This window comes from Corvus kubaryi, unplaced genomic scaffold (assembly GCF_017639235.1).
Source record: "Corvus kubaryi isolate FWS band 111438036 unplaced genomic scaffold, C.kubaryi_AGA036_p1.0 133, whole genome shotgun sequence".
Classification (NCBI taxonomy): Eukaryota; Metazoa; Chordata; class Aves; order Passeriformes; family Corvidae; genus Corvus; species Corvus kubaryi.
The window spans coordinates 719764-736405 of record NW_024580667.1 but is presented as its reverse complement, the minus strand read 5'-3'; the positions used below and the strand labels follow the sequence as shown (position 1 = coordinate 736405).

General features: G+C 42.7%; 1 protein-coding gene across 1 annotated transcript in view; it reads left to right on the top strand.

Annotated features, from left to right (window-relative positions):
- The window catches only part of DSCAM (DS cell adhesion molecule), a 437619-nt gene extending 423209 nt beyond the window's left edge, over positions 1–14410 (top strand). Inside the window, 1 exon segment of the mRNA XM_042033380.1 lies at positions 13417–14410. Coding sequence (XP_041889314.1) covers positions 13417–13760 — 344 coding nt within the window. The 3' untranslated portion in view covers positions 13761–14410.
- Positions 14411–16642: the final 2232 nt, after the last annotated feature.

Below are 16642 nucleotides of genomic sequence, written 5' to 3'. Positions count from 1 at the left end.
TGGGATTATTGTTCTCCTCCCCACAGCTGTCATTAACTACAGGTTTGGTTAGTAAGATCAGGTCCTCAAGGAATCATTTAAGTAGAGCAAAACTGAGGCAATTTTTTCATATAAATATTCATAAATTTCAACAGTTGTAACCCCAAGTTTACCTGTGAGGTTGACAAATGAGTCAGCCCCTCATCCTCCAAAAAAAGGGACAGAAATTGGAAAGAAATGTACTCTCTTCCTACCTCCCACTGTGCCATCAAAGAGTCTGTAATGCAGAAAAATGGAAGATAATTGTAGAGGTTCAAAGAGTTTTATAATAATGTTCCTTTTTTCTGTTTTAAGAACAATAATCACAAATTGAGTTATCATAACAATTATTCTTAACTGCAATAAACATTGCTGCAGCAGTTTATTAAAAATAGATTCCTGTTATTATAATTTTAAATCTCAGTAATAGCCTCAGCCAAGAAGCCCGTTGGGTTTTTTCTTCTCTTTACCCCTAAATTATTGTGCTGGAGAAAAGAACAGCTATTAACTGGGAAATATTTTGATATTCTTTGCATCCCAAGTGCTATTTATGTCTGGGGGCTTTTTGTGGACAGACCACGTACTTGCATCCCCTGGCAATGGAGCTCGTGCTTGGAAGAAATAACATCTGACAAGGGCTTGAAAGGGAAATATCTAGAAAATTTTAACTTCTTGCAATTTTCAGAAACCTTCTTTCCACAGGGGTACTGCAAAACCCAGACTCCCAATTATATTTTTCTCTTCTGCTAATCAGCAGTAAAAAGAACCTTTGCTAATATATGACATTGTCCTTAAGAGTTAGTTTGACTTGGATCAGGAATTTCTCTACCTGATGTCACAAAACAAGTTCAAGGTCATTTTTGACCCTCCCAACTCCTCGAATGTGGGGAGAGATCACATGAATATAAAACCCCTGAAGGACAAAAGCATCCCAAATATGATCCCAGAGAAGAAATATCACTCAGGGGGTGTATCAGGCTAGAGGGTTTGGAAATGCATTTAAAGCATCACAAGATTTTATATCTCAGAACTTCCTCCACAAACTTTCACCTGGTGAAAGGAACCAGGTTGGAAAGAAACCTGCTCGTGAGTGGGGAGAAATGGCATTTTTGGAGAGGCAGACTCTGAAAAAAAGATTTTCCAGGGACTGATTTCACAGCCATGAAGGTGTCAAGAGCACCTGAATGCTTTCCTGGTTCCTTACACCTGTATAAAGCAGGAGCCCTCCTTCTCCAAGCCCCTGCTCCCCTGGAAGAACTTTCCTCCTGCTGTCCTTGTGTTCTTGGTTGGAGGGCAAGGGCAGAGCTCCATCCTCTCCATCTTCCAGCCCTTCTCTTGGGCCCTATGTCCCAGAGGAGATTTGGCCAGCAGCCCAAGGCCAGGCCTGTTCTCAGCCAAGCCCTCACCATCCAAATTTGGACACTCAGCTGGGCACCTGAGTCAAGCAGCCCAAGTCTAGCCCTTCAGGCTACTGGATATTAACTAGGAAAAAATACTGATTTAACCTCTCCAGCTTTGCTGAATGATCAGGTTCTCTCAGTATTTCAGATGCCTTAATTAGCATTCTTGACCCAATTTAGAAGTTTCTCACAGCTTTGACTAATCCTGATGATTGAACAGCAAAGCCTTAACACATAGACAATCCTTTATGAAATGATTTACAAGGGTCCCTTAAATGCAGTCTGGATATTACCTGCAGTGCCTAAATGTTGTTTTAAACACCCAAGACAAGAAACAAATCTTCTTTTCCAGAATTCAGTTATTGCAGCTAAAAATAAGGCGCTTAGCATAATGAGAAAAATAAGAACCACACAGCAAGAGAAGGCACAGTATTTTTCCAGTGTCAGCCCTGTAGCCCGAGATGTGAACTCTTTTCCACTGCCCTGTGAATTCAAGGGTGAAGGAGTTATTTGCCTCTGACACAGTGACTGGAGTCTGTTTAGGGACAGGATTTCTGTTGGAAAGCTGCTGACAGAGCTCCACCAACAGTGGCCGTGACTGAATCCGATACAAATTCGGCCACTGGGGATTCAGCAAAGGCTGGGACTTTTGACAGCTCACCTTTAGCCTCCTTTTCCCATGCCTATTATATTATCCTGTATTGACCAAAAATGGAGAATTATTCCATTAATTCTGTAATTCCACAGTTTCCAGACCCAAAACTGAATTTCTTGAAGATACAGAGTAATCTATGTATCTTTTGTTGTTGTTGTTGTTGTTCAGAAATCCACCAGCAAAGTACACAAAGGCTGAGATGTGGGTTGTTTTCTGTCTTAGTTTTATATTTGCACTGTCTGGTTTCAAATACAATAGAATATATACTAAAAAATATGAATATGTATGCACACATTGTATATAATGTGTGTACAGAGCAAAGAAATCACCATCCTGACTCCACAGTGGGAGACCAAGATGCAGTTTTGAGAGAAGCACATAAGGAGACAAAATAAGCAGGTGGAAAAACAGAAGGACAGCCACAGAGTGGGGAAAAAACCTTCTTGCCATTTTTAAGACTACATTTTTAGCAGTAGTAAATACTCTTAATGTGACTGTTAACTTGTATATAAACTTACACTTATGTGATGTATCCTGAAATTACTCCCCTAGATGAGCATCTCTAATGTTTCCATATTAAATCCTTCTTTGCCTGGAACACCTTCCTTTTATTTTCTACTGCACAGTTGGAAGAGCAGGAGCATGTCACAAAGAGACAGACTGTGCCATTTGCTGCTTATCCTGGAAAAGGCACATCAGTGATGAGAGGAAATTGCCTTTATCTTGTCTCAGATTTTATTTCTTTGGAGTATCAGGAGCTTTTTCTCCTTCAGCTGAGAAAAGCAGAATGTTCTGCAGGGATGAAAACCATTTAATTCTGCATTTAATTTGACGTGACTACATACTTGATATCACTGGCTTTCATTTTTATTCTGGTGGATTTACAGACAGGAAGGCTCCCACTGCAAGTTTTTTAACCTTGCCAGTACAATAAAAATGAACTTAAACAGGTTCAGATCAGAAGCTGAAATATTCTGAGATCAGAAAGGAAAACTATATGGGTGTGAATCTTGAGTTTAAACAGGGCAGCTGTTCAGTTACAAGGTTTCTGTGCAATTGTGATGTGAAAGTTCCATTTTAGATGCTATAGAAGGCATCTGCAAGCTAAATTCAAGTCATTGGTGGCACTGGAATAGGTTTTCCAGAGAAGTAGTGGCTGCTTCATCCCTGAAAGTGTTCAGGGCCAGGTTGGACGCAGCTTGGAATAACCTGGGATAGTGGAAGGATTTGAAACTAAGTGATCTTTAACATGTAACTCAAAGCCTTCTGTGAGACTATGATTAAAGTAATCTAAATTATTTTTACAATTGTCATCCATGAACTAGTGATACTGGTGTTAGGAAGATTTTTTTAATTAGAGCAGAGAAACAGGTGGTACCAGTTCCTCAAAGACCCTGTGAGGAGTGTGTAGCAGCACAATTACCTTTTCCTGTTGCTTCCTAATTTATTCTTTATTTTGATTTGAAAATTAACACTGACTTCAGAAAAATGCAGTGTCCCAAACTGCTCTGATTCAGGATGCTCTTGGGGTTTTTTTTCTATTTCTTCTAGACTACAAGTTGCATGTTAAGAAAACCCTCTTTCTTCCCCCTCCCCCCCAAGAAAGCCCATTTCCTATCTTTTGATTAGCAATAAAATCTTTCTTATTAGAAGTGTGGGGTTTTAAAATTTTAATTTAATTTTGGTTTTCTAAAGCAGATTATTTGCCTAGTGGTCCATATACATAGACATATATATATATATATATATATATATAGGCTGCAGCTATTAAAGTAGGCTACCCATGTTTTCTGTAGCTTTAGAGACATTTGATTGAGCTGTAGTGACTGAAGAGTTTTATGCCTAAAGCAAGGATTACATTTATCAGCAAATTTTCAGCTACTTTCATGTTCTTACAGTCATAACTTCAATATTAAATTGTTAAAACTACCAGCAAAAGTTCCAAATCAAACCCAAGATGCCGCGTCCACTTCAATTAACACAACAGATATTTTAGAGCAGTTCTGTTGTGTCCCTAACTTGAACCTCACTCCTACAAAAACTAGATACTTAATTTTGAAAATGCCAAATAATTTCACCTTCACAGTGTTGAGACACAGTGTATGTGATTTTTGCTGTCAGCCAGCCCAAGGTAACCTGCAGCAGTGCTTTCCATACAGACAAGAACTGATCCAGCCTTGCTGTAAGGTCCTTGCAGACATTTATAGCCATTCCTGATTTAACTGACTTCAGGCTCTGTTATTTCCCCTGTGCCAAGAGGACCTGAGTGCAATCTGAGCTCTACAGGAGAGCTGGCACTATGACACCTGAAAATGGAAACCAAATCTCACCTGCAAGAAAGGTCATGCTTGTGCTCTTTTTCTTCTTGGAAATTAAAGCAGGAAATCATATCACTAGAGAAAAAACTTCTGTTTTAACAGTCCTAATCTGACTGTGGTGATGGTGCATGCCATCCAGGGAAGAGCTTTGTGTGCTGGCCTTTAAAGCACAGCTCTGCAGATGTATTTCAGTATTGTGTCAGCACCCCTAATTTAAATGTGACAGCTGTGAGAACCCCTGGTCCCAGAGGATTCATTAACAAAAATGCAATGATGCACCACTCAGGGGATTCACCATGGACATGGGGAGACTGAGTTACACTAATTCACCCCTAACTCAGCAGAGCAGCAGGGCAGTGCTGGTACTGATTTCCCTGCTGCAGCCTGACCTGCCCAGCTCTGTTAGCAGCGTGTTTTGCTTTCCCGTTGCCGTGGCATGGTCAGGTTTATCCCTGAATTCACAGGAATGGCTCAGAGCCTGGAGAGGTCAACAAAGCAGCTCCCGCTGGTTCCAGTGAACCCTGGATACTCCTCACCTCTCCAGCCTCTGTGCTGAATCCAGGCTCCCAACATATCTCAGGAATAAACCTGTTTCCATGGAGTCACGATCGATTTAACCCCCAGCTGAAGTGATGTATAATTGAACAGTTTCTGTTCACTGCACTCAGGACCAGCAAATGAGTTTTAAAACTCCAGCCTTGCTAACCAGGGGCACCTCACCGAGGTTTTCAGCATGGTTTTCCAAGTTTTCCCAGCCACTGGCCAGAGAGTGCTGTCTCAGAACATCCTTAAAAATGCATGAAGTCTCTTGCGTGACAAGGCGCAGATGGAAAGGGAGCACTCCTGGGCTTACCTTTCCTATCACCATTTCAGTATTTATTGACAAATTTGCTGACTTTAGTCCTGCAGTGGGTATTGATTTACACAGTGAGGCCCTTTTTCCATGTTTTTATAACTTAGACACCCCATTAAATCCAAGCAGGAGGGCATCAGTTGTGCAGGTGCACCAGCCCTGTGAGGCTGGACATCCACATGGCATATCCATAGGGTCTAAATCTATCTGACCCCGGGAGTTAATCAATTTTTCCTTCCTTCCTCAGCTCAGTGTCAGAGAAGCCCTTAAAAATATGTCAGTTCTCCTTAAAGTTACTTCTGGAAGGGACAAAGCATCTGACAGGTCTTTTGAATGTGCAGCACTGCATTAAAGACCCAAGTTCTGCTTAGAGAAATGCAAACCAAAAACGTGCTTCAATTCCTGTTCCATTAGATCTTCCAGGAAGAGGTAACAATGTGATAATCAAGGCTCCTGCCATCCTCTCAGGCAGCTGCACAGTCTGTTATGTCAATGTAGTTCAGATGGATGATTTCAGTTCAGCTACAGCAGTCATGCTTTTACTTTAAGACATCTTGATCAAAGGCTTTTTCTTGGAATCAAAAGGCTTAAATCTAAATAACAAAATGAATCACCTTTAAAAAAAAAAAAAGAAAAAAAATCCACATTAGTTGGAATCCTCATTTTCAGTCACTTAAACCTAATCTCCAGTAAGTAGAAATCAATTTGTAGTCTTGCTGAAATCCATAGAGTCACTGATTTATAGCAGTAGCAAATTTGGCTCCTGAACTACAGATTTACTGATACCCTGGTGTTCCTTAAGAGATAACTCCAATGACTGTAGTCAACAGCAACTGTTGTTTTTATTTTGCTCTGTGAATCACAGCTGGTATTTTGAGTATTTTTACAAAAATGCCAGTTTTAGTAGACTGCAATGTGAAACATTTAACTAGGTGTTATAGATCTCCAAACCATCTATGAGGGCGCAGTTTTTGTGAAGAAAGATGCCAGTTCTAAAGTACAGCCCTGCAGAGGTGACAGGGAATTCTGATTTCTCCGTCGAGAAATGGGAAACTTGGCTATTTCTCTAACATTTTTCACCTATTTAGGTGAAAAATATAAACAGCATAAGGGTGGGGTGTTTTGCTGCCTGCTGAAACACAGTGAGCGGCCCAGAGGATGTGTTGCTGTGGGTCAGAGAGCCAGGAAGGGCAGGTTGGCAGCTGAAATGCATCCAGACTCCTTGGCCTTGTCCAACACCCTGCATTCAGTTAGTGTAAAGTACCCCCCCCAAATGCTGAGCACTTCCATCTTTTTTCCAGGGCATCTGAGCAGAGGATGAAGCTGTTGTGGAGAAGGGAAGGACATGTGCCTGCTCTCACAGCAGCTTTTTCATTATTGAGGAAGCTGTGCCCTGTCTCTTCCCTCCTTCCTTTCCACTTCTGCTGCTTGCCTGCTCCTGAGAATGTAATCTAAGTTCTCAGACCTTCTGCCATTTATTCTAGACCACCTTGGAGAATTATTAAATCCAGTGTTTGTCTTGAAAAAGTGGCCTCAGAAGGAATGTTCAAGCTCCTGAATGTGCTGATAATGGTGTGCTCCTGTCGACAGAGAGTGAGCTGAGGTTCTCATTCATTCGGCCAGTCAGAAATTTGCATGTGGAGATTCCCTCTGCATTTCAATACTGGCTCTAGAGAGTGGAGCCCTGGCATTCAAAGCACCCTTCAGAAATTTTGACTCTCCACTTGTGGCATGTTACTGCAAGAAAATAACAACTATCCAACGAATTGGAAAGGCAGTTCCACACTGAGCAGATCCTGGGACCTTTATCAGCCGAGCAAGGAGGTGCAGGACTGATCCTCTTTACCCACCTCCCCACACCCCTGCTTGGCTGAGCAGGACACAGCACCAAGGTGACCAAATAATTGGTTTTATTGCTCATTAGGTGTGTTTATCCCTGGTGCTGCAGAGTGCTGGGAGCCCTGCAGGTGAGGGGGTGATTTCGGCGCAGTGCGGAACGCTCTGCGGGCTCGGTCCACGGACACGAGATGGACAGGGAGGGAGCACCAGCAGGTTTCCAACACTGACAGCAGCAATTGTGAGAAATGCTACTGCTGCTATCAGCCTGGCTTCAGACCAAGCTGCTGCTGTCCAAGAAAGCTTTGCCTGCTAAGTTTTTAATGGTGTGTCAGTTCTGAATGTGACAAAGACCTCTAAGCATCACTTACACTCTTTTTTTTTTTTAGCAAACCTCTCACCCTGTCCTTGCAAACCCTCCACTCTTTCCTTGTTTTTCCCTTATAGGCAGTCCTGAAAAACAGCCTGTGAGTAGCAGCAAAGGCTTCACTGATTTATTTACTGTACTAGTGAGCTGGAAAAACCCCACTAAATTTTTTAATCAGCATAAACCTGAGCTTAGACCTATGTCAGCAGCTCTGTCTCCTTTGCTTCCTTTCAAAGGAAAACACAATATCCCTTCAGTGCTTCCCCTTCCAAAGTCAGCACAAGCCAAAGGATGCCCAACAGAGTGGGAGTCCATCTGCACAGCACTTGCCTACCCCCAGCACTGCACAAGGTTGTACTCTGCTCCCAAATTAACATAATTACATCAGCACCTTCCCTGAGCTAACAGGGCTCTATGGATTCAACCCTGGCATGGTTTCTGATCCCATGGAATAATCCCAGAGAGATCTCTGAGAACTTTTCTTTTGCCCACTGGATCTTGAAGCAAGATGTGTGAATGGCCTATTGAAGCAGTCTGTCATAGGTAACGAGTATCTTGGACCAAACCACTACACTGTCTTATCCTTACCTTTGTTAAATAAAACACCCTGTCATAGTCACCAGCACTACTTCTCAAAACTTCCTGAGATAATCTCTCAAATAGCACGGAATTTCCTCCACATGGCAACCAGAACTCGAAAACCCTCAGGCTGTCGCCGTCACTAACGCTATCTCTGTTGGAGTGTTGAGAAGACAAATTGCTTTTGCTTTAGTGGAGGTTCTGATTCATGAGAAAATGCACAGAGCTCTCATGTAAAAACTTGGTAAGAGCATCTTTTTTGCAGTCTGTGATGATCCTTGTATTGAAAATAGCACAAATCCTTAGAATTTTTTTTTCTGGAGTAGATGAAAGCAAAACAAAAACCCATGCAAGCTCTCTGGCATTTGAAAGAGGAATGAGGTAAATCTTTTGGGAGAAAGGAGTGCTTCTCAGCTTGGTTTAGTTCTGCAGACGAGACAGCAGAATAAAATCTTGAATAAAATCCAAGAAAAATTCAGCAGTGATGTTTTTCCCTGCATATAGCCTGTCAAATTCATCCCAACCCTTCCCACACCTGAAGCTGACCTCTGGAATACGGCTAAAAATGTCTGTTGTTTTCTTGCAAAGCGCTTTATGTCAGCTTAGTTGTACTGAAATAACAGTAAATTATTTTTATTTGGTGCTGCATTACCTCAGAAAATACACCCTTTTTGGTAGAACGTGTTGCTTATGTTAAATGTCATAGTAAATGATTTTTAGCATTTGTTTACAAATATTTATTTGAACTAACATTTTCTTAAATGTACTATACTAAATAATTCATTAGAGGCTTGGCCATTAAGTAAAAGGAAAGACTGAGGTAGCTCTGGCTTAAATTGCAGCATTCAGATTTGACTGCATCTTTATTATTTCTGTACAAACTCAAGGTTCTCAAACAGCAAATTCTCCTTTCTTAAAAATTGCAGAATCACTGAAAGGTCAGGGTGGGAAGGGACCTCTGAAGATCGTCCAGTCCAAACCCCATTTTTAAAAATGCATCAGAAAACCATAGTTTTAGAATGTCTTTTGTACTAATTAAGCCAAAATGCATGAATTATTAAACATGCTCATTTGCAGTGCTCATGCACTTGAAAGGTTTGCTTTCATTACTAATAAGGCACAAACATAGCTGAAAAGAGGTAATTAGAGCATCAAAGGCAATGAACCATCCTGAAACTTCATAATGCTTTGCCCAAAAAAAACATCATTCAGCTGAATAGCAAGAACCCAAAAAAATGCCTACACTGTTGTGTCCAGAGGATAAGAACCAAAGTCTTCCCAAGTAACTCCAGAGATACAGCAAGAGGCATTTTTTCTACTCAAAAGTACCTTAAGAATTGATGTAGGAATGGCAAAGGTGAACCCCTGTGGTTATAATTCAAAGATTGTGTTTTGAAGTCAGAAACCCATTAGTTCTTCTAAATCAAAGACTTTTTTTTTCATCCTGTAAGACCCTTTCAACCCTAGCACAGAGGAAAAAGTTGCATTCTCAAAATTTTTCTTTGCTAGTGATTTTAATAATGTGCTGTGTTGTATAAGCATTTGCAGGGAGAGATGCTCCTCACAGATAAGAAGGAGCACTGGCAGTTTTTATGCTGGGAAAATGTGTACATCACATCAAATAATGAGGGCTCTGCAGAAGCCATGTCAGAGATTGTGCTCTGAGTACCCAGCTTTGGAGAACAAGTTACACTCTGTGGTTTCTCATTACTGAAATCCTACTGGAACTTTGCCCCCAGACATTTAGAAAATTGCAGTAAAGTGACTGCATATTGTTTACACAGATTATTGACTATGCCTTCTTATGTAGATTTAAGAAGGGGGAAAAAAGGTCTTTTTTACATAGCCCGAAGCTCTTCAATACACTTGAGAAATGTCTAGACAGCAGCTTGAAAACCAGCCTCCATCTCTGTAAGGTTCAATGCTCGTCTTTTTTATAGTCCACTCATACCCGTGGCTCTCAAGAAGCAGCAAATGTGGCAAGGCACAGAAGCAGCTCCGTGAGGTATCCACGGGGAGCTGCTGATAAGCCACGCTCCAGCTGCTGCTCTGCACCAGCTCCTTCCTGGAAAGTCAACCAAAAAAGCAGAAAATGCAGCAGAAAGAGGGAGTGAGTGCAAAATGGCCTGGCTGGTGTTAACAAAGCAATGGCAGCCCCTCACAGGCAGTGTTGGGGTGACAGCACCTTTGGGAAAAGGCTGGTTGTTGAGGGAAATAGATTCATGGAGTGGTTTGGGTTGGAAGGGATGGCAAAGATCATCCAGTTCCAACCCTCCTGCCATGGGTAGGGACATCTTCCACTATCCCAGGTTGCTCCAAGCCCCATCTGACCTGGTCTTGGACACTGCCAGGGATCCAGGGGCAGCCACAGCTGCTCTGGGCACTGCCAGGGCCTGCCCACCCTGCCAGGGAACAATTCCTTCCTAATATCTGATCTAACCCTACTCTTAGTTGAAAGCCATTATTCCTTATCCTATCACCCCATACCCTTGTGAAAAGTCCCTCTGCAGCTCTCTTAGAGCCCCTTTAGGCACTGGAAGTGGCTCTGAGGTCTCCCTGGATCCTTCTCCAGGCTGAACAACCCCAGCTCTCCCATCCTATCTCCACAGCAGAGAAGCTCCAGGACTGGGTTCAACATAGAAAATTTTTCCTCTTCTGCTGGGGCTGAGGGACCCCTCTGGAGCATAGGAGTAGGGGAAAAAAACCCCTTTCTGACCCCAGCAGTCTCTAAACATGCCTGGCAAGAGGGAAGTCATCACTTTGGCATTGTAATTACTCACAGAGTTCTCTGCTGTTGCGATCTCTGAGGTGCATTTTGCTGCCCATCTTCGCTGGGGCCCTGGCAGTGAAACCCCACACCCCAGGCAGCCAAACCAAGCTCCTCAAAACCTTCATTAGTGGGCAGGAACAGGTTTGGGGGGGCCTCACACTCACTCCCACACTCCTGTCTCTCTCCCACTGGGGAGGAGAGGGGTAGGAGCAGGGCTCCTTCTCCAGGATATGGCAATGCTGCACAAAAGCACAGCCACAGGGAGCAGTGACACAAGCACTTCCCATCCTGGCTGTCTCCTCCCCACACGGGGAATGCTCTTTGGAGCAAACCAACCCCACCACTGCATTTTGGAAGGACTTGGGCTACAAGGGGATGCAAAAGCAGAACTGAGGTGAGCAGGGGGTTGGGGCCTGGGTGCCAAGGGGGCAGGGAAGGTGTTGGACAGCACAGGTGTACACACGGGCAGCTTGGCTGAACGGATAAGTGCAGTGAGTTGGTGCCTCCCTGCTCCTGTGTCCGTGTCCTGATGTCCTTCACCCCAGCAGCAGCAACGTTGCTGTCTCAGCTGAAACAGGTCTGACATGCAGAATGTGCTTGGCATGAAAGGTACTGGAGGAGAATCAGGCAAACCAACGAGTAAAACCAATTGAAGTTAACACGACTCCTTTTTCAAGAGGCAATCAGCATGATTATCATCACAAACCTCCCCCTCTGCCTCCAACTCCACAGTGTGTGTCAGCCTCATCTTGAGATACTCCCATCTTACTCCACGGGGGTAAAACACCACGTGACGTGAGCCTGTGCTGGAGATGCATTCAGAATAAAACATATGGTGTCAGACTGTGCCTGAGGGATTTCTGTAGGAATAAACACAGTTTCTGGCCTAATGCAACTCCTCAGCAATTCTCTGTCTGTGACCTGGAATTACGGATAGAGCAGATGCTGTTGGTCCTTTAGGTAAGACTTGCAGTGCCTTGACTGACGTGGGAAAGCAGAGGACCTGTTTTGTTTTAGGTCATGGGACAGCTTTTAGCTGGGCTAGAAAAAACCAAAATTGTTAGACACTGTTTTATTACGAAGAACTGCTTTCCTGGTCTGTTGTTTATGCCACTGGCACAGGTCAGCTTTAATTTCTCCTGCTGTAAATAGCTCATGGAGAGCTACACAGGTGGTGTGGTGCCAAGTTTCCTACTTTAAACATTCAGGATGCATCCCATCTGTAGATGAGACTCTGGGTTTGATATCAACCATAAAAAAAGAAGCTCCATACCTGCAGGGATCTCTAAAGAAAGGAAATTACTGTTCTGAGTGCTCCTGTAACTGTGCTTTTTTTTCACACATAGGTGAGGTTACACCATCAAATATTTTTAGAAGGGAATGTCATTATGTGCCTGATTGCTTCTCATTTCCTTGAAGGAACGTCATGAATGACTAACAGGCCCAGGAATCAGGGGAAATAATGAATAAGAGGTTTTCTTGACAATACAGAGCAGAAGGAAGGGTTGATGCAAGAGCCCGGGTGCCAGTCCCAGTGCATTTTGTTACCACAAAGCCAGCAGCATCTTGGTAGTGGTAAAAAATTAGTAGTGAATTAAACACAGTGATGATGGTTGACAGTTAAATTTTGTTGTATGAGGACAAGAATGTTTCTGTTTTATTCAGAAATCTCTTTAAGACTACAACCTTAACACAGTTGCATCCATTTTAAAGAGTTTAGTCATTCTACTCAAGATTGAGGCTCATTAAGTGGAGTTGTGAAGGTCTCCATTTAAAATGTAAAATAAAAATTGGAAATTTACTTAGCCTCCACATTTTCCAAGTTTTTTGACAAATTAAAGCCAAGACTTTTCTTTTAGGATTTTGAGAAAAAGCTGTTGGTTTTTTCATTTTATCTCCTCCATGCCTTGAGTGCATGTAAAGCACATTGCACTCCTCATTCTATTGTCAATGATGCCTTAGATCTTGACCTTTGTGTTTTTCAAATCCTGTACTGCTTAGAGTGTAACTCTGAAGTTTCTTGTGGCCTGTTGGTTTCTGCTCTCTCAGGCTGGGTAGACATAACAAAGCCTTTCTGGGCCTGCACTCCAAGGTGACCCAGACCATCCTAGGCCCAAAAAGTATAATCCAAAGAGCTTCAAGGGGGGCAAGTGGAGGGGAATTACATCATTGAACTGAAGCTTTAATTGGAGAATTAACCCTGATATGCAAATGAACCAAACCTATAAAAGTGTGAAGAACTCGTGACCTGTTGTCCATCTTGGGGTCCATTTTGGCAATAGCCTCTGGCTCCCAGGGTGTACCTTTGAAGGCCTTTCAAATAAATACCTATTTTATTCTTTTACTCCTGTCCAGTCTCTGTGTCTAGGAGGCCTCTTAAGGCATCATGAAAACTAAACATTAACAGTGAATTCTTGTGGATCTGCCCAAAAGGAGTTTGTTTCATGATTCTGTAAGATCATAGCATGGTAAATGGCTGACAAATAATCTATCAATTATAAGTTCTGATCACAGATCCTCCCCTTTGATGGCCAAACCATCTCGAGTCGCTCCCCCCGGGTGAGCGCCACACAACACACGACCCGAAATGAAGACTCATTTCTCCCTTTTGCCTCCCCAGGTGATCTCATGCATTTGCCACCCTACCTTAGGATGGACTTTTTATTGAACCGTGGCGTGCAGGGCACGAGCAGAGACCTGGGTTTGGGGCAAGCCTGCTTGGAGCCACAGAAAAGCCGAACCTTGAAGCGTCCCACCGTGCTGGAGCCGATCCCCATGGAGACATCCTCCACAAGAGATGTCCAGTCATGGCAACCTGGTGCTGTGGCAACGTTACCTCAGCGAGAAGGAGCTGAGCTAGGACAGGCTCAAGCAAAAATGAGCAGCTCCCAAGAATCCCTGCTGGACTCCCGGGGCCACTTGAAAGGCAACAACCCCTACGCAAAATCTTACACCCTGGTATAACGAAAAGAGCATGGCTGGACAGTGGCTGTAAATATTTACACTGAAAAACAAAAAAATCCAATGAAAGCTACCTTTTTTTTATTGAATTCCAATATTTATAATTAAAGAAGAAGATTGCCAAAATATTTGACAAAAAAAAAAAAATAATATGAACGACAGACAGTGCAAAGACTCTCTTGCTTTTTTTCTGTCTGAGTGTGAGCTTCATCTGACTGGACATCTGGATTTTTGGGTAAAAGAGTCCAGTTTTCTGATCTTCACAAGCGTTTGTGTTTTTACTGATTTTCTACGAAGTGCATGGAGACTTAACAAAAACATTTTAACCAGAAGTTCCATCAGACAAGATTTAAAAGGGAAAAAAATCACAAAAAAAAAAAAAAAAAAAAGAAAAAAAAAAAAAAAAAAGAAAATCACCCTCTTTGTGAATTCAACAGGAACATTGATTTGGAAAAACAAAAAGTCTTTTGTCATGTTTGCACTTTTTTTTTTTAATTAGACAATGGGTCCTTGATTGTTCTTTTTTTGTTGTTAATTAGGATGAGTGGTGTCAGTGGAGTGAGGAGATTGATTTGGGTTTTTTTTTTAATATTAATTTAATGAGACACTCTTTGCATTTTGTCTATGCGAAATAAAAGGGTCTTCTGCCTTTATTTGTGATGTCTGCTTCCATCACCTTTTGCTGTGGCTTTCCCTGAGAGTGATAATCATGTCTGTGCCGTCCTCTGAGCAATGTCTTCTTGTGCCTTGGGAAAAAAGAAAAGGAGCTCAGGGGTCACATTTTTGGAAAAAAATTGGGGTTCACTCACCTTTTTTTGCTGCTGTGGGGCAAAGAGCCCTGAGTGCTCTGAACCAAACCCACCCAGGACTCTCAGCATTTGGTCCATCTCCGGCCAGGAGGCTTTGGTTCAGCTTCAATATTTTTTGGATCAGAAGAAATGCGCTGACGTTGCTTTACTTCCTCCTTAGGAATGGATCTTTAGCCCACTTGGGAGCAGCTCTTATGGAAATCCCATTGCTTACATAAGGACTGGGGCGGGGGAGGGAAAAACCCAACTTTTCCCATAGTAGGAAAAATGGGGGGAAAAAGTTATTCCAGGTCTTTCTCTAGAGGAAAAAAAAGCTTGTTACGTGGGAGCTGTCAGCTCGTATTACTTTGTTGCCTCTTCTGATTCCGGGAGAAGTAATATTGCTTGTTTCATGCAAAGCATAAATGATTGAATACTACAGTCGGTGTTTTTAACACAACAGCCCTGCAGCCGCCTTGCTAAGTGCCTCCTTGTGTGTGTCCTGGCCACATCTAGCCAAGGGAACACAGAGCAGAGCATCCCAAATTAGTGCCAACACGCTGTTCAGCACTGGCTGGAGGTCCCAGCCGTGGTCTGACAGCAGCAGAGCTCGGAGTGCTTGGGCAGGATGGGAGCTCCCTGCGATTTCCCCGGCTGTGGGCACTGCTGATGCAAACATTTCTGCACGTGCTCAACTCAAATTGTTCCAAAATAGAAAAGTGCAGCAATGCATGGTTGTTTCGTCACTGATTTTAATGGGATTATGCTGTTAAAAGGGCACTAAGTGAGCACAGTGCTTTAAGTGTTTTGAAACGAATCAGGTTGCACTTGCATCCTTAGCTTTGCAATGCTCAAGGGCTAAAGTTCTACAGAACCCAACAGAAGAGACCAAATGAAGACATCCTCAAGGTATGTACTTCTTCTAGACCTGCAGATTGCTGAGATGTCACTCAGTTAAGGAACCATTTCCCATCTAGTCTGCATGTTTGACCAATATGGTCGTAAAACATTAAAAATTTTAAAAAAGGACACCACCAAATAACCAAACCAAAACAAGCCCAAAAAGCCCCCCCCAAAAATATCAACACCCAACCTTTCACCTCCAAACCAAAAATTAAAACTAAACGATTAAGAATTACCCATGAAATATTTCCAAACAGAATGAAGTAACTATTTGTTAGTACTATGGTTTAGTTGATATGGGGGTGTTCAGTCAAAGGTTGGGCTCAATGATCTTGGAGGTCTTTTCCAAGCTTAATGACTCCATGAAAAAAAGATTAAGCTATTCATTTGCTTTGGTTTGATGTGTTATTTCTTTTTACCGTAGAGAAAAATGATGTTAATAAGAACCTAATTAAAACATGCAGATAGAAATGTCTTCTACTATTTCCCATTGAAAAAGCACAGAAAATGAAACTTTTATAGAAGATTTTGGGGCAATTCAGTCCTTTTTTATTCCCTCAAAAGTCTTTCTGCTGTGCTCAGCTTGAGGTGGATGGGGCATTAGCACTGCATGCAGAAATAAAAATTGATTTACGCAGTAGCATTCAGGACTTTTGAGTCTCCAAACACTTTCATATTCTATATTCAAAGCTTCCTCCTTGTCCTCTGTAAAAAGGTGAAAAGCTTTTGGACAAAACTGAGGTTTGATGCATTTGTTCCTGTGGCTCTTGGCTTCCCTCAAGCACAGGGGTGGTGGGTCCTGTGGCTGCCCATCAAAACTTCAGTGGCAGGCAAGAATGAGCCAGTGATGAAGGGAGGAAAGAGCCACGTTTTAAACTCCTGGTGCCTGCTGATAGTGGAAATGTTCCAACATCTCCCTACATCTACATTTGGCTGATGATCTGGTAAAGTGTCAACCGTCCTTGACTTAATGAGACTTCCTCCTCATCTGTATTCAATGTGCCTGGTAATATCCATCCTCCTTATGAACTGAGGATGCCTTTGGGCCATATTCAAATAAATTCACTGCAAGTCTCCTGCTGGTTGAAATCAGAGTGGAACCAGGCTGCTGCTTCCCTCAGGAGGCTCGGAGCTGCGGGGAGCCTGGCTCTGTGCCCTGCATCCCGACGGATCTCCAGTGTGTGCAACTGTAAA